At 39.9% G+C, this 24051-nt stretch overlaps 1 protein-coding gene across 1 annotated transcript in view; it reads right to left on the bottom strand.

Moving 5' to 3' along the window:
* Positions 1–24051, bottom strand: part of STXBP6 (syntaxin binding protein 6) — a 247975-nt gene that overhangs the window by 169304 nt on the left and 54620 nt on the right. Inside the window, exon 2 of the mRNA XM_023227449.1 lies at positions 1905–2093. Coding sequence (XP_023083217.1) covers positions 1905–2058 — 154 coding nt within the window. The 5' untranslated portion in view covers positions 2059–2093. The remainder of the gene's footprint in view (positions 1–1904; positions 2094–24051) is intronic.

Raw genomic sequence — 24051 nt, 5'->3', positions numbered from 1 at the left:
TATTATGTTGGCCAGGCTGGTCTCGAACTCCTGGCCTCAGATGATCCTCCTGCCTTGGCCTCCCAAAGTGCTGGGCATTTATAGGCGTGAGCCACCACGCCTGGTCCATTGAAAAATAATTCTTACCAAAGTGTTATGTTCTTACTTCATTTTGTTTGTTTGTTTGTTTTAATTACACTTTATGTTCTAGGGTACATGTGCAAAATGTGCAGGTTTGTTACATATGTATACATGTGCCATGTTGGTGTGTTGCACCCATTAACTCGTCATTTACATTAGGTATGTCTCCTAATGCTATCCCTCCCCCCTCCCTCCACCCCACAACAAGCCCCGGTGTGTGATGTTCCCCTTCCTGTGTCCAAGTGTTCTCATTGTTCAATTCCCACATATGAGTGAGAATATGCGGTGTTTGGTTTTCTGTTCTTGCGATAGTTTGCTGAGAATGATGGTTTCCAGCTGCATCCATGTCCCTACAAAGGACATTAACTCATCCGTTTTTATGGCTGCATAGTATTCCATGGTGTATATGCGCCACATTTTCTTAATCCAATCTGTCATTGATGGACATTTAGGTTGGTTTCAAGTCTTTGCTATTGTGAACAGTGCTGCAATAAACATCTGTGTGCTTACTTCGTTTTAATCTAAGAGACAATCTTAGAAATTTACATGTTCTTTCTGGTAAAAAGTTACTTTTCACTTTGGGAGGCCGAGACGGGCGGATCACGAGGTCAGGAGATTGAGACCATCCTGGCTAACACGCTGAAACTCCGTCTCTACTAAAAAATACAAAAAACTAGCCAGGCGAGGTGGCAGGCACCTGTAGTCCCAGCTACTCGGGAGGCTGAGGCAGAAGAATGGCATAAACCCAGGAGGCAGAGCTTGCAGTGAGCTGAGATCTGGCCACTGCACTCCAGCCTGGGTGACAGAGCAAGACTCTGTCTCAGAAAAAAAAAAAGAAAAGTTACTTTTACTGTAAAATAAATTCTGATAAATGATCAAAGGTTTAATTTTTTAAAAAGCTAGAAAGGGGTCCAAAAAAGTAAAGTTTGATTCCCAAAACTACAATTGAAGGAAATTTTTTACAAAGATAAGCTAAAGTAAGCTTAAATCTTCCATCTTTCCATACAAGAAATATTATCAGAAATATCACAAATGCCCCAGGTGTTTAGATTAGCATCACCCATAACTCCATGAAAAATTTATCCAAATTTTATCTCAACAATCTTAATATGAATCCATTGTAAATTCCACAGATCTCCTATAATCACAAACAGAAAGAGAGAAAAAAAAAAAAAAAAAAAAAACCAACAAGATTCTAAGCTTAATAAAACAGATGGCTCTTCCTGACAAGGCAATGGCTGTCAGGCAAAGCAATGACTTGTGAACTGAATCGACCTTATCACATTCCACAAGGTGCCAATATTTATCTTAAGACAAGTGATTACTGATTATTGGCAACTGTCTAGAAAAACAAAGTTAATGAAAGTCAAGCTGTGAGTAATGACAATAATCCAGATACCAGGAACTGTTCTAAAAAGAGAATTCCAGAGGATAGCCCATTCTCTGTCAGTGTCTCAGTGAAGGCAAGTATGGACAAACAAGTCTGCGAAACATTTTACAAAAGCTCTTAATGAACTGTAAAATACATCCAAATTGAACTTCACTACCTTTCCAATACATGGCAACCTCAAAAACAGAGGTGTCACCAGTAAACAGGAAGACCAGAGAAATGGAAAAGCAGCAAGAGAGTGCAGACACCTACAAAACCTGTGAATGTAAACCTCCTGGATACCTCAGAATGAACTGTTTTAAATAAACACACATCTATCCAAAAAAAATAAAATAAAATAAAATAAAATAAAATAGAAGTTATTTTAATAATATTAATATCTGGTTCTCATTACCTGACAGGCAGATATAAGTTAAATATTCGCCTTGACCTCCAGTTGCCAAGAAAGGAATCTTTTTCTTTGTCCTCCTCTTGACTTGGACAGCTCCCAGCATCCTTTCATCAAGAGGTGCAAAAATTTCCTTGCTGATAGCAGATTTGGCACTCATTGTAGAACAAGCGAAGACAGCACGCAGTGAATTTTCTAAAGAAGCAAAAGAAAGGAAAGTTGGAATTGACAACATCGTAAGGGCTCATACAAGAATCAGCAGCCAGTGAATTTGCAGGTGAGGTAATTTTCAATTTGCAGTTTAATCTCATACTTGCTTGAAATGTATTATAGAAACATTAATAAGCAAGGTCTTCATATTTGCAATAACTATGAAAAAATACAAACAAAAATGGGGTACTTATTTATTCTCCAAAAATATCAAACACAATATGAGATGAGTAGTACAAACTGGGATCTGGAAAGTTTGTTCATTACTACCCCGACTGCACCTCCCTCTAACTGGCAAGAAGCACCCACTCTATTCCTATTCTGTAAGGAACATGATTTCACAATTCCAGATGACAAGTCTTTCCACTATCCAACAGTCCTTAGCGTCAAGAAATTCTTTATGCCCCTTCAAAATCTCCTTTAATGTAAATCCATTTCCCTAATTCCATTCATAATGGAAATAATTATATCATCTTCTGCACAATAACTATACATGCAACAGAAGACCATTAAATTAATACCCTTCTTCTGCCTTTGATCACGCTAAGTAATGAATTCTTATTTATTAGCTCCTTCCAATGGGTCTGACTTTGCAGTGCTCCTCTGCATCTAGTTACCATGCTCTGTACCCTTGACAAACACTCCACATTTTCCTTCAGCCAAAATGGATACAAAATTCTAAAAACGTATCTGACTAATGCTAAGTATTTTGGAAATGTTACCCAGCAGCTCCCACATATTATGCTCCTCTGGTTAACTGGCAGTGGATGCCCAATAATTAAGAAAATAAAGCAGTATGATGCAGACTCACAGTGAGTTCCCCCCCAAAACATACACTACATAGCCCCCATGTTATATTTAGTTTTCTAAAAGTTGTACTTCACCAATGGTCTTAACTCTGCTTATTAATATCTATTATGTTCAAGGTCAATCTGAAATATTAAGCCTGTCATCCAAAAAGATTCAACAGCAACTTGAGTAAACTTTCTCTATTCCATCATCCTAGTCATAAATAGTCTGTGCCTTAACCATGAATAGATATTTGTTCAGACAATTCAACAAATCAAAATTAAAGGCACAGAGAGGGCCCATGGGTTGGACATGCAGAGTATCAGAGATCCTGCATATGGATCAACAGCATAGCTATCCACAGTAACAGAAGCTCAAAGAGTTGATCAGACTGCTGTAACATGGAGCCAGCTGGTTACAAAAATGCCTGCTATGTGCCACTTCTATGATTAGTATTAGAGATACAAGAAATAATTAAGATATGGTCCCATTTCTCCAGGAATTGACTGCTAACTACATCAGAGGTTTCACTTAAATCCAGATAATTTATGGTAAAAGATCATGGGACCATCCTTCCCAATGCAAGACTCATAAATGTTACCCACACAGCTGTTTACCTGTAACCTGTTCACATCTATAACCTCCTGGTAGGAAAGAGATACATTAAAAAAGAACATCTTTCTAGTCAAAGGAATTCTCCTAGTTTTTATTCTGTAATAGAGTAGGTTTTCTTAGTGACACAGAATACCTATCTATACATACACAAAGAATATGTATCTAGATATCCTAAAAATTATAGATCTAATACTCACATCTACTTGTGCTCTAATCCCAACATTTTATCATCACCACCAGGTTCTTCACGCTGGCCAAGAACAAAATGACAACAGTGAAGGAGGACCTGTTTTTCAATATGCTGATCACTAGCTGATATGCTATGATTTCCAACAAGTTGGTAACAGAATTTCCTAATTTACCCCATGACTTTCCTAGGCAAGGTGTTATAATTTATCAGGGACTATTTACTTTTGTTAAGAAAGAAACACATACTGGTGATCTTCCAGCTCCGAGGCCACTTGCCTCTCACTATTTGGGTACAGGTGAAAAAGAAAGCCAGCAGTAGCAGAGTGGCTTCAAACCATTTGATAAGCAATGTAGAAAGCAAGCAAAGTCCTGAGCTGACTGGGCACTCTTTTTTTTTTTTTTTTGAGGCAGAGTCTTGCACTGTCACCGAGGCTGGAGTGCAGTGGTGCAATCTCGACTCACTGCAACCTCCACTTCCCAGGTTCAATCGATTTTACTGCCTCAGCCTCCCCAGTAGCTGTGATTACTGACGCCTACCACCACACCCAGTTTTTTTTGTTTTGTTTTGTTTTTTTTTGTATTTTTAGTAGAGACAGGGTTTCACCATGTTGGCCAGGCTGGTCTGGAACTCCTGATCTCTAGTGATCCACCCGCTTTGGCCTCCCAAAGTGCTAGGATTACAGGCGTGAGCCACCACGCCCGGTCTCATCAGGTGTTCTCGGACCAGCGCCTTCCCAGTCGTCATGGCTTTTGCTTTCTCATCTCAGGCTCACAGTTTTCTAAAACTGCAGCTAAAAGAAAAAGAAAGCTATCATTTTATCATATAAAATCTGTCAGAAAAAGGAAAGAAAGAGATATGTGGTTTTACCAAGCTTAGGAAACCCTGTTCTTTTTAAAAACTGGTGAGAAATAGAAATGACCTTTTATTGTTTTTTTATACTGATATTCAGTGACCAAGAACAAAAAAGAGAGAGAGAATAGATGAAGCCAGTAACTTCTTCACAGAGCACAAGTTTTAGAATCAAACTAATTCAGGTTCAAATATGAGCTCTAACACCTAAGACTTACGTGGATGGGTAAACCTCTTAAAATTATAGACCCTTAGTTTGTTAACTACAACCTAGAGATGTCTTCACCTACCTCCTGGAACTAAAGAATTAAATGAAACAATACACGCAGAACACTTACTCTGTTGCCTGAATAATTAAAAAATGCTTAAAAATGAAATATTTTTATTAATTCTCCTACTATGATATGAAAAGATAAAAATCCCTCTGAACTTGTAGCAATTGAGTAAATGTAGCCATCTATACCAAAGGCATTTGTAAAAGTGAAACCCAATTTTATTTACAAATCCTTACCTTTCTCGTCCATCAGTATGAGACCCTCCACATATGGATAAACAGTCTCTTATAGGGATGGTTTTGCACTAAGTATCACAAGGATGAGAAATTTACAGGCGTCACTCTTTAGGACACTTGCTAGGAGATTATCAGACTCATTCTACGTGAAATTATCAAAAGTGTTTATTCGGGGCAATGACACTAACAGGCCACTGTGGAGCACACATGTATACATGTTTTTAATTTCACCCTGGGAATGGTAATGTACAGCAGATTAGATGGAAAAGAATCAGAAAGTAAAAGGGGTACTGTTATAGCTTCATAGCAATAACTTATAAGTATCCCAATCTGATTGTATATCTGAATTCAGCATGGAGGGCTTTTCAAAAATGCAGACTCCTGGGTCCTTCCTTTAAACGCACCAAATTAGAATCGTGGGATCTGTATTTTAAACAACTCTAACTGGTTCTCATGCAGCCATGCATGCATGAGACCTAATTTAAATGCTGTGAGCCTAGAGAGGAGCTAAAACCTAGACCAGAAAGGTAGTGATGGGAATGGAAAGGATGAATCATTTCAGGAGAGAATATAGGAAGACAATGCACAGGATTTTTTTTTCTCCATCTAAGCAGCTTTATCAGGCCTTACGTCTTAGTGTTGATAAATCAATGTCCATCCCAAGGCTGAGAACCCATTGTAAGAAAGTAAGATGAATATAACAGCAATTGTACACCAATGACCACTAGTTACTCCAACCTATATCACCCCATGGAAGCCTTTTCTTTTCCTGCTTCTACAGGGTATAATTATAAAATTTTCCATCCAAGAAACCAACCTACAATATGATTTGCAAGTCAAAGCAGCTGGTTCCCGTAAGTGTTAGCTGCAAAAACTAATCACAGTTAGTTCTGATCTTCTCACTTTGTGCCATCTCATCCATACATACCACTCTTGTTAATGCATGGCTACTGTAGTGTGATGCCTTTCCACTGCCCAAGTAACTAGGAAATAAGACCATCCTTTAGGTTAGGAGTTGCGAACTCAAATGACCTCAGAGCTCAGGTAGATGAAGCACAAAAGTAAAGGGGAACAGGTATAAGATGCTTTTGTATTCCAATATCAACATTTTTGGTTTCCAGTAATGGAACTGGTATTTGTCATCTGTGATCAGGAGACCAAGAGGAGTAGTAGGAACTGCAGCAAATTAAAAACCTCCATTGTTAAGGCATTCATTATCATGTAGGTGGTTCTAGGGAGGTATAGTCTACAGCCCTTAAATATTTTTCATGTGAGAAGAAAGAACCTCCTCTGGTAAGGCAACAGTGTCATCTATTTAGCTTAATACTGTTAGATAGTTGATCTAACTTCATTAACTTCTCTGTTCTGATTTCATGTTTAACATGCAATCCTCTGATCATGTTTTGGCCTTGTGGCCGTGCCACACAAGTATTCTAGACTATGTGACAATTATACTTCCAATTGTAACCGAGAATTTTAGACATCAGTCTCACAAGCTAGTTAATGTGTCTCAACACGAAGGCAGATGAAGTCAGCATGCTGATAACAAGTTTCAGAGTCTTTGAAGTTAAGAACCAAGAACCCCGGAAGACTTTTGGGGGAAAATCAGCTAGTCTTTCCTACTTCAAGGGAACTTCAGTTTGGTGAACCCAGATAAGTTAGAAATAAGATTCTCTCAAATTAGACTTCTTTGCATTACCACTTTGTTTTTGAAATTCTACAAATTCAATTTTAACTCCCACCTATAATGTGATGACACTAATCATGCATCCAACTCAGAGTGCCTTTCTGGCTTTAAACCCATATACCTAGCTGTAGACTGATCATTTCCACTGAGAGCTAACCTAGACCCTTCCTTCTCCCTGAATCCTTTCAAATCCCAATAACTAACAAATCACCAAATCCCGTGGATTTGATTTAATATTTCTAGACTAGCTTTTCTTCATTCTCACTTTCTCTGCCTTAGTTTGGGTCTTCACCATCCCCGGCCTGAATAATTTTGATGCTTCCTCTAAAGGACTCCAGCACTGCTCTTACTTTACCACAATCAGCCCTCTATACTGTCCAATGTCCTATTCCAAAGGATGAATATGATTCAAGCTTAACTGTACTTAACCGTTTCTTCTCCTTGCCTCAGCTATTGACAAAGAAACACAATAACCTCAATAAGGAAAAAGCCAATGTTGTAAATGTTAAAACCTAAATAGAGAAATGTGAAATTATTTGCCTTAAAAGCCACAATATATACATACTAAATGCTACAAGACACATGTTATTATATATCACTAAACCTAGAAATCTAAAAATGTTAATTTTGCTCCAAAGTTGGAAAATCTTAACAGGTAGTCAGAAAATATACAAGCTCTTATGCGAAGAAAATCAATTTTATTTTTTCTGATGTCATACATTAAGATCAAGGAGATAATTTGAGGTCAATTTAGCCCCTTTAAAAGTGTTTAACTAAGAAGGAGTTACTGATTTTTAACAAAATGTTTACCTAGATAATGTTTCTCTTTGATAAGGCAGCTCTCAAGTAGAAAGCTTTAGTCTCTTCATGGTATATAAGCATGTGAATAAACAATAAATTAGATAAAAATTTTAGTCTACCAACCAGTTTTTCCATGTAATTTAACTACTATTCTTAACTAATAGTTCTTATAAGTAGATTCTAAAAAGGAAGTCAGACATGCTACTAGAATAGATAGGTAACTTTAATCTGGTGATAACATCTGAAGTCTTAAAAGTACAATCACTTCAAGTTCAATCACCCTTTATTGTTACAAACAACAAGGGCTATTGGATAGGCTTGCCATGGTGAGAAACCAGATGGGAACAGCAGACCAAGAACCCATATTTAAGGCTTCACAAGCTTTACAAAATTAGGGTAAAATCAATAGACATTCAGCAAATCCTCTAACAACATACTTAAAGGAGCCAGAAATTTCTAAACATGAAAAATAATGGGGATATGAATAAAAGCTAAAAACATTATCTGTTCTGCTAGAAAAATAATTGAAGATTGGAAAAAAAAATCTTCAAGTAGAAACTCCAAACAAAGACTGCACATCAACATCACCTGGGTGCCCAGGTCCTGCTCACAGAGATTCAGGGGGTCTGGGGCCAGGGCCTGCAACTTGTTTTCTGAATGACTTCTTCAGTTTATTCTGCTATACAACCAGGTCCAAAGCCACTATCTTTGGGTTTTCCCCCTGTATGTAATGAATTATTTATAAAATAAATAAAAAGGCCCCAGAAACAAGTGTACATGGCAAATATTTTGTAAAGCCCTAGTAATGAATCATTGAAGTTTACATAGCACTTCATGATTTACGAAGTATTTCTACATCTAATCCCAAATGTATAATCAAGCGAGCCACTAAATACATCTTCCAAAGTTTGCTTCAAAACTGTAAATTAGATTCTTCAGATATGTATGTGAGTTTTTTTTTTTTTTTTTTTTTTTTTTGAGGCAGAGTCTCACTATGTTGCCCAGGCTGGGGTGCACTGGCACCATCCTGGCTCACTGCAACCTCTGTCTGCCAGGTTCAAGCAATTCTCCTGCCTCAGCCTCCTGAGTAGTTGGAATTACAGGTGTATGTCACCACGCCGGGCTAATTTTTGTATTTTAGTAGAGATGGGGTTTCACCATGTTGGCCAGGCTGGTTTCCAACTCCTGACCTCAAGTGATCCACCGCCTCAGGCTCCCAAAGTGCTGGGATTACAGGTGCATGCCCAGCCCAGATATGTGTTTTTATGAAGGGTAAACCATGTCATTTTTAAACCACCCTATTGGTCTAAGGATTATGAGGAAGTGTTATAATTCCTCTGCAACAGAGATTAACATGAGTTGAAACCTTTTGAGCCAGCAATTCTACCATTAGAAAAAATGGTATGAGCAAGCACACACCATGTGTGTGTTACAGATCCATGCTTACCTCAGATTCATTTTTAAGAAAAAATCATTATAAACAACCTAAATACCCATCAATCTTCATTGGTTAAATACAGTATAGCCCATCCACCCAACAGAATATTACATATCCTTTTAAAATTGTGGCACAGACCTACAGATATTGACTCAGAAAAATTGCCAAGAAATAATACAGAGTGAAAACAAGGAGGTTATAAAACAGAAAATGAATTCATGAATTTGCAATTTTACATGCAGATTTACATGCATAAAGATCTGTCTGGAAAATAGTTTGCCAAAACATTAATATGATTATCTCTGGATTTTGAAACAAGGAAACAGGTCAGAGATTCTGCAGGGTAGTATTCTTACTCCACTAAAATCTCAGTGGAGTGCTCCTTGAACACTGCGGTTTTAAGGCACATTCTTTCCAACAAACCTGGAAGACATATCAAAACACATTTTATTGAGACCCAATTATAAGTTGGCCGTATTCTCTTTTCAACTCTAGTCCAGGCATAGTGTTGACAACCCCAAAGTAAATTAGTAAACGCCCACCCTCAAAAAGCTGTGAGAGAGGCGAGAAAATGCTGTAAATAATTACAAGGCTTGGAAGAGAATTTTGTAGGAAGAAAATGGTACCCTTCTGTCCAGCTGCAGCTCAGTGCTGGAGCCTTCAACCTGGTGAAGGGAGCACCAGCTATGCATTAGCCTGCGCTTGCTCTCTTAGATGAATAACTCTGGAACAATGTAAAAACATCACAACCATACACAACAGCCCTGGTCATACTGTTTAATTCTTTAAGGAAGGAAATGAGGTATTGCTTTTCTGCCATCAGACTGCCAAACACTAAGAGACCCAACTGGGTTTCTTTTCCCTGTATATACTAACTCTCCCTGTGTAAGAGACATTATGTTCACAGGATTCTCTGAGCCCATGACTCATGTCTACTTCAACTATAAATCTAGACTATTTTCATCTCCTCTGTCCTTGTTTATATGTTCAGTATACACATTCTTCTTGTAAGTTTGATATCCAAAGAACCCTGACTATAAGATCTGTGTTTACACAAGTTTATTTACATTGTGAGTGTACTTTTTAACCTTCTTGTCAATTACTACATCCTAACTTTCACAAATGATATGACAAAGCCAAAAAATACCACCACCAACAAAAGCTACATAGGATATGTCATTTGGAGGATTTATTGAGGTAAGACAAAGATTTCATAAGCATCACTCATTCCAAGGGATTCTATTAATAGGATCTCCACATTCACAAGTTTAAATTCCAAGGGCCAGTAAAGCCAGCTCTACAGTATCCATGTACTCTTTCTACAGTAATGGGGAGAAATAAAGAATCATAGTGAAGGCCAGGCTGGAGTACACTCATTGGTGTATTATGGATTATGACAAGATTATCAATCTAAAACATAGAACAAACCTTGAAAAGTGAATTGAACCACATCAAAAAAGGAAGGTAGTAAGAGAAAAAAATATAAAAGAGCTCAACTTTTTGACATTCCCCAATTTTCACTGAGCAATCATGTCATTGTGGTATCCAACAACTAGTTGGCAAACTAAGAAAACAATATGTTGACTTGAGAACATCACTGATAGCAGACAGCATTGGAAACAGCCAAATCTATTCCAACCATGTTCAAATACAGGCAAAAGCCCCATAAAGATTGACTTAACATGAAAATAAACATTTTAATTATCTGCTAGGTTCTGCACTACCTGTTGAATTAGTTTGTTTCTTTTGCTTACACTGAAGAAAAGACAGAAGGAAAAAGCTCTAAACCCATATATGAAAGGAAGTAAAAAGTTTAGATAGTAGGTCAGATGTTTTCCCCTTAGGGGAGGGTATGATTGATAACAGAAATTGCAGATTATAAAAAACAAAACAAAACAAAAAGATCTATCTACCACTAAAAATAAACAAACAGAAACATAAACTCTCCAGCAAGCATAACATGAGCTTTTTATATCAGGTATTTGTTGACTCAAGCTTTAGGTAAATTCTAAGTTTTCTAGATTTAAGCTAATTCTATTTTGGAACAGACTTAAAATATAACAGTAAAAAAATAATGAGCCTTTAAAGAAAACTCCATTTTTTAAGAGTTTGAAAACTGTAAAAACCTAAAATACAGTTGAAACAAGTTTGTGCACTTTCTAAAATTTTTTAAATCAGAGCAAAACTTCTTTAAAATATTCTCTAAATCAAACATCAATTTTGAAATATTCCTTATTTGTTGGGAGGTCGAGGTGGGTGGATCACGAGGTCAAGAGATCGAGATCATCTGGCCAACATGCTGAAACCCCCATCTCTACTAAAAATACAAAAATTAGCTGGGTGTGGTGGCAGGCACCTGTAGTCCCAGCTACTTGGGAGGCTGAGGCAGGAGAATCGCTTGAAACTGGGAGGCGGAGGTTGCAGTGAGCTGAGATCTCGTGACTGCACTCCAGCTGGTGATAGAGCGAGACTCTGTGTTAAAACAAAAACAAAAACAAAGAAACGAAAGAAAAAAATAAAGAAACATTCCTTATTTGAATTGCAGATTTGGAGAATATCACCACTTTACAATTACTTGGAAGAGCTTGAGTTTTCTGTAATTGATATATCATAAGTGTTATACTCCAACATGACGTCTTCACAGCAGCGAGGGGCACAGAAGCAATGTGACACTCTGAGGGGCCATTTTACACATACCTACTTTGTTTAAAAGGCAAGACATTGTGCCCTTCAATGCCTCAATTTCCAAATGAAATTTCCAGTAGGTTTATGAACACTTCTGAACTCATTAAGGATCTGGCCAATAACTGTAATTCCAACTTTAATTGATCTCCCCCAGGGTCAACTTCATCAATTTGCGCCAGTGCAGTACAATCTGAATGGTGATAGAAAGGCTCCCTTCTCAGCCTCCAAAAGCACTTTCCCTATCTGTCAGCTACCTCAAATTCTGACACAAGAGATGTATATACTTAGATATGTGACTTTGGTATTCAAAATTCCTTATTAATATGCTTAAACTTTGGGTGGAGAGACTCTTACAGATGAGGAAACTAAAGCTCAGTGGTTAAGTAAATTGTCCTACATCACACAGCTCAAGGGCAGAGCACGGACTTAAACCTAAGATGCATGACTACAGAAGCCTTTGCTCTTCCTTACTATCTCATATTGAAGAAATGAGAAAGGTATGGAAAGGCGAGGCTGGAATGCATTCTAGGTAAAACAAGACAAATTCAACTGCTTTGCACTTTTGCCTCTGATTGGCCACACTTTTTGGTGTACAAGATATTGTTATCAGCCCAGCCCAGCAGCTACAAAGATAACAAATCAAGCTGTAGTTTGAAGTCATTCTTTCTGGATATCTGTTCATCTCATGTGTGCATATCATGCTGTTTCGTTGGCAAAGGAGTCACATAGCCTTATTAGGATAGAGCTTGTTTTGATTCTACAAATGAAATTGGGAGTTGACATTAGCAGAGAGATTCTGCAACAGATCTCTACCTCCAAAAAGGGGCAATGTCCATGGAAGCCTCATCACAGCTACTCACCACCATCGTTTCCGAGACCAGCAGTTTGCAACAGGAGTCAACTCTTGAGATCTTGGATGGCTGCCACAAGGCAGTTTTATGAGCCTTGCAGGCTATTTTCCAAACCGGAAAAGTCTTAAATATGAAAGGCACATATTTCAAAGGTTTCTGCTGGTTCTCAAGGGAAGTCTTCTTCCACTTCCTTTGCTGTATTACCCCCACTCTGGCATTTCAAAAGCACAGTTTGGACCCTCCCTGTTACCTCCCTGCTCCCACTTTTTCTGGGCCCTCCATCTTTTGCCGACAGTGCTTCAAAGGAACCTTAGCTTCTCCAGCAGTGATGCATTGAGTTTCACCAATTTCAAAGGTTCCGCAAGGGGAATTTCATCATTTTACTTTACTGAGAAGGATCTCAGCAAGACGTTCACAAATAAGCTAACCAACCACATTACTTGACACCCTTTTGGGCCTTACCCACCAGCAGCTTACACCTCAGTTAAAAAGTGTGGGCACAGCAGAAATGTGACATTCTAAAGCTTAAAAGTTTAATGCCTGGAAGTGATCCTAGTGATGGTCTATCTCATCCAATTCTCTCACTTAACACATAAGGAAACTGAAGTCCAGAGGGTGATTCCGAAGTCACACAACAAGAGTAGCAAAACGAATATTAGGGCTAAATGTTGCTCTCGACTTCACTGCAATGCTCTTTTTAAGTAAAAAACAGAGAAACATGAAATGATAATGTAAAATATTAGAGCAGTGCCGAATTTGTGGAAGGTGAGAACAGGTGGTGTGTTGGGGTAACGATGAGAACAGAGAGACAGAAAACATGATTAATCACCGTGGGGACTCTTCTCAGATTAAATTGTTTTTCTTGGGAATTGGCCTGAAATTAAGTGCTGAACTAGAAAACCTCTAGCCCATAGAGTTCTAAACCTTGACTCTTGGCTATCACCTTTTTCCCTTTGAATTTTCACAGTTTGTTTTCTCATTTGGCGATTGAGGCCAAAAGCAATGATGGTCTGCCCAAGCGGAACAGCCCAGGATAGTCCAAGAAGCACAGAGTAACTGGCCAAGCTCCAACCCACAGGCCTCTGTGTTGACTCCAACTGAGCCTCTCCTACGGTCTCCAGGCTCTGAGCCACTGGCAGGAGAATACACCCTGGGCAAAGTCACATGTCCATTCTCAGTTTGGGAATCAATGTGCTGGTGTTGGTGGTCTCCTGAAAGCACACACTAACCACACCAGGAGCCTGGATTAGCTGTTGACAGGGTTTCTCAGTACCTATTCCAGGCCCTGGTAAACAACAGGGTGGGAAAATAGGAATCCGTCTAGCCCAGTTCTTGTCTTTGGAACTGCACCCTTCAGCCGCAGCACAAAAACACCACCAGGTGCCGGCAATCTGTAATCAGTGCTCTATTAAAACACTCTCAGAAACACTGGAATTATCCTGATTTCCACACACAGCTGCACAAGGTCCTGCTGGGTAACTGGAGAGTCTTTACAGGTTCACTTAAGCTATAAACTAGAATGCCTTGGTTAGGACTGAGCACATTCAACAGTGAAATCTCCATGTGAGTGGAATGGGTGGATAGGTGGTCATTTCTATTCTATGTCTTGGGATGTAATAAAATAACCTACAAATCCAGGTCAGACTCAAGGTCCATATGCAAATTCAGGCTCTGCTCTATTCAATCAATTCCTCTGTCATTCAATGTCAACCCCTTTTTTAATCAGCATATTCAAGAAAATAACTAACTTCTGACCTAACTAACTGCCCAGAGTTTGATAGGAAAGAAAAAAAAAAATCGATCAATTGAATACTACCCTAATATGAACTCAATTAACACTAGTACAAGCTTAATGGTACCCACATTAACACATTACAAAGACATTCAAACAAATGTGATCAGGATCACCAACCAAAAGCTGGGGGCCAAGGTAGAGGGGTCACTTCTCGCCTGACCCAACCTGACAGATGTTGGATGGTGACAAGAAGTTTACATCTGTCATCACAGGACCTAGGTCTGAGCCTGTCTTTGCTTTTACTCAATGAATAAAACTTGGGCAAAAATCCTACATCTCTGAGACCTGCATCTTCACCTTTAAAGTAGGATAGTATCACCCACTTCCTAGGACTGTTGTGAAGAATGAAGGAGGTTATGGAAGTCAGCTCCCTGGGTCCAACTGCTCCCACCTGGGGTGCCCTGATCCTTGAACAGCAGACAAGCAAATCAGCATGTCAGCTTCTTATTTGCAAAAAAAAGTTCATCACAGAGTATTTTACAAAGCCTTTCCTCAAGTGCCATCCTATTTCATCTTCCACACTTCTGAGGGAGGTATGATTTTCTCTCCTGACACATAAAGAGAAGGAATGGGTCTTCCTCCTCCAATCACATCTCATTTCCATTGCTACCCTCTGCCTCTCCATAGGGAATGCCAGCTTAAGCAGGAAAATAATGGCAAGAGCCAAGTGAAGTCTTCCCCATTGTGAAGTGTTGCTACCCAAGGGAGATGCAGAGTGGTGTGAACATTTTCTTAAAAAGGAGAAAAACAAACAGAAAATGGACAAAGAGCAGAGCAAAGCTGGAGTAAGATACACACTTAACTCATTCAGTATCACTGCACTGTCCTAAAACTGAGGATACTGAGGAGAAGAGCAACATAGTACTTTCTCTCATGGAGCTTACATTCTAGTGAGGAAGAAGAATTTTCTTCAAGAAGATTAGTCAATCAATGCAGAAGTTAGTCAATCAATGCAGCAGTTGAGAAGAAATCAATATAGACAGGTCTTGTGTGTTCAGCAATTAGGCAAAAGAATGAAGAATAATAGTTGCTGTCATTCAGCACCAACCAGCAGATAGAGAAATCACATAATGCAGAGCCAAAGTGCTCCTAGCCTTCTAAGAGGACATTCATCCGGCCTTGATGAATATTTCTGTGCCTGAGAAAATCCATCTAGGGGCAGGACCTATCCTTCTTCATTCAACAAACATTAGTGAGTAATTACCACGACCTGGGATCTGTGCAGGGTTGGAGATCACAGACAAATCAGATATATTCAAAGAAAAAATTGTCTTGTTGAGGAGAAAGACAAGGAAAACAGGCAACCAACTAGACTACATTAAGCATGTGAAGTTGCTGCTTCACAGCAGCAGAAGGGGCAAGTACTGTTTAATCCTTCAGAGGCTGGTGATCAGGAGATACTTACGCTATTAAGTCTACCCTTGAAATGTAATTTAAAAAATTAATTAAGTCTACCTGAATGGATTACGCAGGTAGATCCACTTCAAGAAAAAGCCATGCAACATTTCGATAAGCTGTTAGCTCTGTGTGAGTGACCTAGAACATATGCCTGCTCCAGCCTCTGCTTCCACCTGGGTTCTGTGCAATGGGTGTGCCCTGAATTGCTTCAGCTGACAGAGACAGACAGCCTCCAATCTAAGGTGGAAAGCAGAGAATACTCTGCAGGGAACCATTTCTGCACAGAACCTCAACCCTTGCAGAAAACCAAGAAAAAATAAACGGTAATGGAGACACCACAGGAAAGAGGTGTCTGAGGCAAATAGGTACTCTTCAAACGTCCATTTGGTACTAAGTGTTCTTGAAGTGGGAGAAGTAGGCAGAAAATTACTTCAAAAATGTTCATCCCCACCTATGTAGAGAAGTTCACTGAAGTGGGAAGGAACAGGCCTGAGGTTACAAAAGGAAAGTTTTGCAAGTATAAGTTTTCTTGACTCATGTATATTTCTAAAAATATATATTTTAGGTAAAACATATTTCCAGTTTCTGTTGAAAACTGGGAAGACCTGGCAACATTAGGCCCGCACCCCCCACCATCTCTACAACCTCCAAATCACCAGACCCCACTACTCCCTATTCCACCATCCAAACTGAGGCTGCCTCTCAGGTAACCATCATCCAGGCTGTTCTATTTTTCTAATAACTGGCCTGTTCACTAATTCATTACTGTCTGGTTACTGAGGATACAGAAGCTGGTGTAGATACTAAATTAATTAGCATGACTGGGAAAGTTGTAAGAATATGTTTTCAGGAAGTTAAAGCACAGTTTAAAAATAAAAAAGTACTGCCCAATGGGGCAGTAAAGCAGAGATCAAGAAATCATCACAGCAATTTGGGGAAACTGAACTAAGGGCATCCAAATAAACAAAAAACAAGTCAAATATTCATATCACATAGTCATCTTAGAATTTTATAAACACTTCATATTCTATTCCTCTCCCAATATGCCAGCTGCTCTGATAAAGTGCCACAAAGCAGGCCCTGAAGAAAGAAATACAAAGAATGTGAAATGTGTCTTTGTGTGGAGGGGGATAGCAGTATGGTATACACCTAATGTATAAAGGTGAGGACTGTCTTCGTGCTTAATTAAGATCCTCCAATGAAACTATTTCCCAGCATCTGGCCTCAGAATGCCAGCAAGGAGGCTGCCCATCACCAGTGTGGGCTCTGTTCTACTAGAAAGAGCATATGTTGAGCCAGTGATCTAGGTATGATGTGTCTTTCTCACAGACAGACTGGGAGGTGGAGCCTTCTCCCCTTTTTTACATGAGTATTAAGACAGTCCTCACCTTTATACATTAAGCATGTACCGTGGTTACATGTGCCATGTAGTCTATGGGTTGCAGAATGATTCAAATGGATCATGACAGAACTAGAATTGTGACAGAGATCATTGAGAATTGTGGCGTCACTTGAGACGGAGATGATGCTTTTTAAACGGTCCCACAGTCAGCAAGAGCTGACTATGACTTTGGACACTTCCTGTTGGGGGAAGGTTAAGTGAATATGTGGTTTTACCTATAAGGATTGGCTTACATTAGAAGAGGAGATCCTTAGAACTGTGTGTAGGAAATGAGTTACGAGCCAGGGCGGGGAAGGGTCATGCCTCAGATGTCTTGCTTCTCACCACTTTGTGCTTCTGAAGGAAGCTTCCAGCTTCCTGATCTTATGCACCACATGGGTATGCCTCCCTGTTCCAAGCTGAGTGGGATGGGGAGAGTTGAGAAAGGCTGGACTTAGGAAGAATCAATCCAGCTACAATATGACCTTGCTTGAAAAGATAAGCTGCGCAGCACACAGTGGCTCACACCTCTAGTCCCAGCACTTTGGGAGGCCGAGGTGAGTAGATCACCTGAGGTCAGGAGTTTGAGACCAACCTGAGTAACATGGCAATACCCCATCTCTACTAAAAACACAAAATTAGCCGGATGTGATGGTGCGTGCCTGTAATCCCAGCTACTCAGGAAGCTGAGGCAGGAGAATTGCTTGAACCTGGGAGGCAGAGGTTGCAGTGAGTCGAGATCACGCCATTGCACTCCAGCCTGGACATGAGTGAAACTCAAGAAAGAAAGAAAGAAAGAAAGAAAGGAAGGAAGAAAGGAAGAAAGGAAGGAAGGAAGGAAGGAAGGAAGGAAGGAAGGAAGAAAGGAAGAAAGAAAAGAAAACATAAGCTGGGCCAATTAGATCCTGAAAGAAAACAGAGCAATTAGTAGTGGGAGCTGAAGCTTTCAGGTCAGTTATGCAGAAAGAGGCTGAGAGAAGAAGGCCGATCACATACAAGCAAATGCCACAAAGAAAAGTGATCTGTCTGTAGATTGAGGAAAGGGTGATGCAGATATGCAGAGAGAAGAGGAGGGAAAGAGAGGAAGAAGCAGAGAGGGGACAGGGAGCAGGAAGGGAAGGGGGAGGATGGAGGAGAGAGGAGATGAGGAGAGAGCAGAGAAAGAGAAGCAAGGAGAGAGAGCATGAGAAAGGAGGGGAGAAAAAGGAGAGAGTAGGGCAAGAGAGAAAGAAGAGAGACAGAAGAGAGAGGAGCAGAGAGGGGACAGGAGAGGCAGCAGAGAGAGAGGACAGGAAAGCAGAGAGGAGGAAGAGAGAAGAGAAGGAGAAGAGTGAGAGAAGGAGGAGGAAGAGAAAGAGGAGGAGAAGAGCAGAGAGAGAGGAGGAGGAGGAGGAGAGAGGAGAAAAGGAAGCACCCAGAACTTCTGCTTATCTAGTCATCCCCCCTTCCAGTTCATACGCAGGCTTATGAAAAACTCTTCTTTTCCTAAACTAATTAGAATGACCTGCTGTTACTTGCAACCAAAAGAACTAACAAAAGCAATGAATATTGGCAAAAAATTAAAATCTGCAGGTATTTGTCTTACTTTCTTTATTCATACGGTAGGCCTAACAGCTGCCCCAATTAGTTTATACAGGTCATTGAGAGAATGCAGATTAATGCGAATGTGTAATTTGATGTTGTTAAGGGGTATGGATAGTAAAATGACAGCCAATTCAGAGTCTTAAATACACAGAGAACTTTCATTGCCTGTTAGATGCTCAGTTCACTGAGCTTTTATCATCCCCAAGGGCAACATAAATACAGTCAAAAGACATATTAATGCAAGATGACTTTTATATTTTACATAAGGGGAAAATCAACCAATTCAAGGTTATGATTCCCACAAATTCAAACCACACTAAATATGTCATCTAACAAAAGAAGAAAGAAAATGAAAGAATGCCTAGAAGACAAACTTTGGTGACAGATAAGTACATCTCTCAGAACTGCCTTTTCTCCATGACTACACAGCCTCGAGGGCTTGCTTCTCACACAGGAATTCTGACTAGAGAGCTGGTAGATGGCCCACCAAGCCTCACAGCCCCTACATCCATTTCCAGCTCGCATGTGGCAATATGGAACCCAGATTCGTGGTGGCCCTCCTCCTAATACAATCATTCTCCTTCCTGCTGCTTCTCCCTGGGCTGGGCTAGGTGCCACTCTTTTGCCCAACATTCCAACAGCTTTATCACTGTGGCAAGCACATTGCAGGGAACTGTAAGATTCTGCTTATCGGTCTGTTTTTCCAACCAGATTCTGAGCTACTGAAGAAATCCCAGCACCTAGCACAATAGCTAGGAAATAGCTCCACATCATGGAGCTGAAAAAGCATGTCTTCAATGCACAGATCCATCTTCCCCATCTTGTTCCACTTTCCTGGCTCTAGCCTTTCCTTTTAAAGGTACTACTTAGTCCCATAGTCACACTGTGGGATCATATATTTTATATATAAAATATATGTTTTATATATAAAATATAAAAGATCATACCACAAGTACCCATGATCTTTGCTTTCCCTTGGCTCTGCTGCCTCCTTACCACAAACAAGACCATGACCAATGCTGCCAAAGCACAGTCTACACTCCACATCTTCCTGAAATATCCCAAACAAATTTGAAGAAAAAATAAGGGGATGGGGGTGGGTAAAGGTCAAAGACACAATCTTACCAGCTGACATAAAACACCTAATGCAGGACCATAATCCAAGGGTCAGCAAATATAAAGGACCACTTAGTAAACATTTTAAGCTTTGCAGAGCACAGTTGGTACAGCTACTCAACTCTGCTGTGACAGTGTGAAAGCTGTCATAGACAAGACATAAATGAATGGAAATCACTGTGTTCTAGCAAAATTTTGTTTATAAAAACAAGTGGCTGACCCACAAGGTGGAGTTTGCAGACCCCTGATTAATGTAATGCAATAAGCACCAATCAAGAATATATGTATGTGCAAAACATCAATGCTAGCTGCTGAGGCATATACAGCACAGCATCCCAGCCCTACACGATACTAAAGGAGAATCAACCATAAGTAACTCTGAAAAACAGGCAGACTTGATGAGTATGATAACAGAAGCACAAATAACACTGAACAGTCAACTTTAGAGCATCTGAACTGTTGACCATGATCTCTTCTTCCAACATTCTTTGCTAGTTCTGGGACTCCACACACTCTGGTTTTCTTCTAACGTCTCTGACCACTGTTTCACAGTCACTGCAAACTTTTCTCCACTGCTTGTGTTCTTTCCTAAAACACTGTTATGCCTCTTGGATCTAGCTTATGATCTTTTCTCTTTGCACTCTATAGTTTCCTTTGGTGATCTCAGTCATTTCTAAGACTTCAAGTACCACCTACAGGCTGAAAACGCATCACATCTACTTCTTCAGCCCACATGTTCACAATGAATTTCCACCTAGATGAGCCACAGGCACATCAAACTGAGCAGGTCCAAAACTGAATGAATCATCTTCCTCCAAACAGTTTCCAGTCCTATGTTCCCATCTCAGTAAACAGCACCACAATGCACCTAAATAAAAAACTCAAGCTTTCTCAGTCCCTCTCCCTCCTTTATTCTCACTGATCCCCATCCCTCACAATAAATTACCAATTCTGTTCAACTCTACTTTCTAAATATCTCCACATCTACTCACTTCTCTCTTCCTTGCCATTGCTCTAAACCAAGGTGCCATCATCTCCTGCCTAGATTACTACCAACATCCTCCGTACAATGAACAGCGCCCAGTTTTACCTCCTTCCAACCCACTTCCCACAGTACATAGGTAGAGTTACTTTTCTGAAATGCCTGGGGTAGATTATTTTCCAGCGGTCTGTCAGCCCAAGCCCACCCTCTGTATTCTGCTTTATGATGCTGGGACTAGAAGTCTTCAAACCACATATGTTTCCCAGACTCCTTTGCAACTGGAAGGCAGAGGTGGAGAGAAGAAACTCTCTTCCTGTTTTCCAGCTCCTGTCAGCCTGTACAGTAGCAGACAGCTCCAGATGCCCATGCTTTAAGCACTCTGTGTACCAGCCTTGGACCCTCCCTTGATAGTCTGAGTACCAGCGAGAAGGAAATCCTCCCCCAGAGATCCAGTACCTCCTTAGCAATCAGCACATCAGCTCTATGGTAGCCCCTACGAGTTTCTTGGTTTAGCTAACATCACCCACTCCCTCTTGTCCCTCCCAGCTGCATGGATGGCAGCTGCTTCCTGGAGTTACCAGGCTCTCTACATATAGCCTCTGCTTCCACTATTTACATTTTCGGCCATCAAATATCCCAGGTCCCCAATTCCCTATGTTAAATCACCACAGGTAGTATCTGAAATACATACTTTGCTTCTCTTTTCTGACTGGACCCTACTCATGAAGTACTTGGTACCAGGAGTAGTTCTGAAGAAAGAGACTCTAAAGATGGGATTGTAGGATTGATTTTTTACCTCTGACCTTTAACGGTGATGACCTTCTTGCTTCCATCTAACACATTCTCTACATGGCATCTACTGTGATTTTTCTAGAATGTCTGTCATCAACTCAATAGCTCACCACTGTCATCAGGAGAGTGGTTTTGATAAGGCTCTCAGGGTTCTAGAGGCACTATTTGTCTAACTTTTCTTCTTGACACTACTTCCTTCTCCCTCACACGCCAAGCTCAAATCACTCTGAATTTCCTTTCCAGTCTTTCAATCCCTTCACAAAGCTATTTCCCCAGCCTTGTATATTGCCCCTAGCCATCACTGCTCATCCAGTTAACTACTACTTGGCTTAGATAGCACTTTCTCCAAGAAGTCTTTCCAGATGTGCATCCAGCCTGAACTTCATCCATTATAGCAGTAATAATACTACCTGTTAACCCTGTGTAGTTGCCCCATACTCCCCCATGAAACCATGAATTCTAGGAAGGCAGGTGGCTTAGTCCATTCTGGTTGCTATTACAAAATTCTATATGGCCGAGTGTGGTGGCTCACGCCCTTAATCCCAGCACTTTGGAAGGCTGAGGTGGGCAAATCATCTGAGGTCAGGAGTTTGAAACCACCCTGAGCAACATAGTAAAACCCTGTCTCTACCAAAAATACGAAAATTAGCTGGGTGTGGTGGCACACATCTGTTGTCCCAGCTACTCGGGAGGCTGAGGCAGGTGGATCAATTGAGCCCGGGAGGCAGAGGCTGGAGAGAGCTGAGATCGCACCACTGCACTACTCTAGCCTAGGTGACAGAGTGAGACTCTGTCTCAAAACAAAACAAAACAAAACAAAAAAACAAAATTCCATAGACTAGGTAGCTTATAAACAACAAAAACTTATTTCTCACTTTTCAGGAGGCTAAGAAGTCCAAGATCCAGGCATCAGCAGATTTGGTGTCTGAAAAAAACCCATTTCCTAGTTCATAGATGGTGCCTTGTATTTGTGTCCTCATATGGTAGAAGGGACAAGGCAGTTCTCTGGGGCCTCTTTTATAAGGGTAATAATTCCATTCACAAGAAATCTGCCTTCGTGACCTAGTCACTTCCCAAAGGCCCCACTTTCTGCAACCATCATATTAGTGATTAGATTCAACATACAAATTTTGGGGGAACACATTCAGACCATAGCAGCAGGAACTATGTTTATTTTGCTCACAGTTTTAATCCCACATAGCAAGTGCTCAATAATAGTTTTTTTTTTTTTTTTTTTTGCATGAATGGATGGATTCATAAATGAGAATGTATAGATTAATTCCTACTAGGGAGATTTGGAAATACTTCTTAAAGAAGGTGGGATTTTTGCAGTGAGCCACTAGACCCAATCTCCAGCATAGTAGAAATGTTAAAGAAAATAACATTATTCTTACCTTCCATGGACTTCCTAACAAAACTGGTAAAAATATTTTTCTTTTAAGGGTATCCAAATTATTCTAGCTCCTAAAAAATAAACTTCTTGGGAATAAAACTTCTATCTTTGGGATTCATTCATGGGCCAACCACATGAGCAAAAAAAAAAAAAAATACCTTAGAAACATAGTAACTAAACACCCTTGAATGTTTACCAGCCCATATCCTTCCCTTTTAGAGGACTAGTCTAATTCAATGTCTGTTCTAAAGTAAGCTGTGTACTGAGATCCCAATAAACTTACTTTATTACTGTCTTTTCACAAACCTTACACACTAGATTTTAGAAACTGTGTATTACGAATCTGAACACTGCTTTTAGAACTCAAATGGAAAGAAAAGTGCATCAATTAGGTAAAAATTTTTATGTTGACCTATATATGTAGATTTACTATATAAATTGTAGAGGGGATTCCATATTTGGAACTCATTCTCCCCCTCCCCACCCCAAGTATTTGAAATAATAAAAGAAATGGCTGAATTTTCTTGTAGTTTTATAACTGCATGGGTAAAAGTAATAAACCTACATATATTTTGTTGATCTAAATATAATGTATACCTTCCATACATTAAATTTACTTATGAGATGAATTCTAGACAAAAGCTCCTAGATTAATTTTTTAATGCTTCTTGGCTATTTACTAGACTTATTTGTGCTGAGTAGATCATAACATTTTATGGCTCAAGGTTTTAGTCCTTAGGAATTTCTTCCTCACACCAAATTCCTTGGTAAACTTGCAACTATCAACCTAACTGGGCTTCCTATACCTGAACCTCTCAGCTTTGTTCTCCTCTGCTACCGCCCTAGAAGCTCATTCAAAACAATAATTCCCAAAATCACTTCTCTAGTAAGTTAAGTTTCAGTTAAATTTCAACTCTCTCATTCTTGACATCACACAGGGTCTCTTTGCTTCTCTCTTGTTTTTTTTTTTAAAAAAAAAAAAAAAAAAAAAAAGGGCTCACACCTGTAATCCCAGCACTTTGGGAGGCCAGGGCAGGTGGATCAACTGAGGTCACCAGTTCGAGACCAGCCTGACTTACATGGAGA

Source organism: Piliocolobus tephrosceles, chromosome 6 (assembly GCF_002776525.5).
Source record: "Piliocolobus tephrosceles isolate RC106 chromosome 6, ASM277652v3, whole genome shotgun sequence".
NCBI classification, from domain to species: domain Eukaryota; kingdom Metazoa; phylum Chordata; class Mammalia; order Primates; family Cercopithecidae; genus Piliocolobus; species Piliocolobus tephrosceles.
Note: the sequence above shows the minus strand (reverse complement) of the source record. Positions and strands in the feature narration are given on the sequence as shown.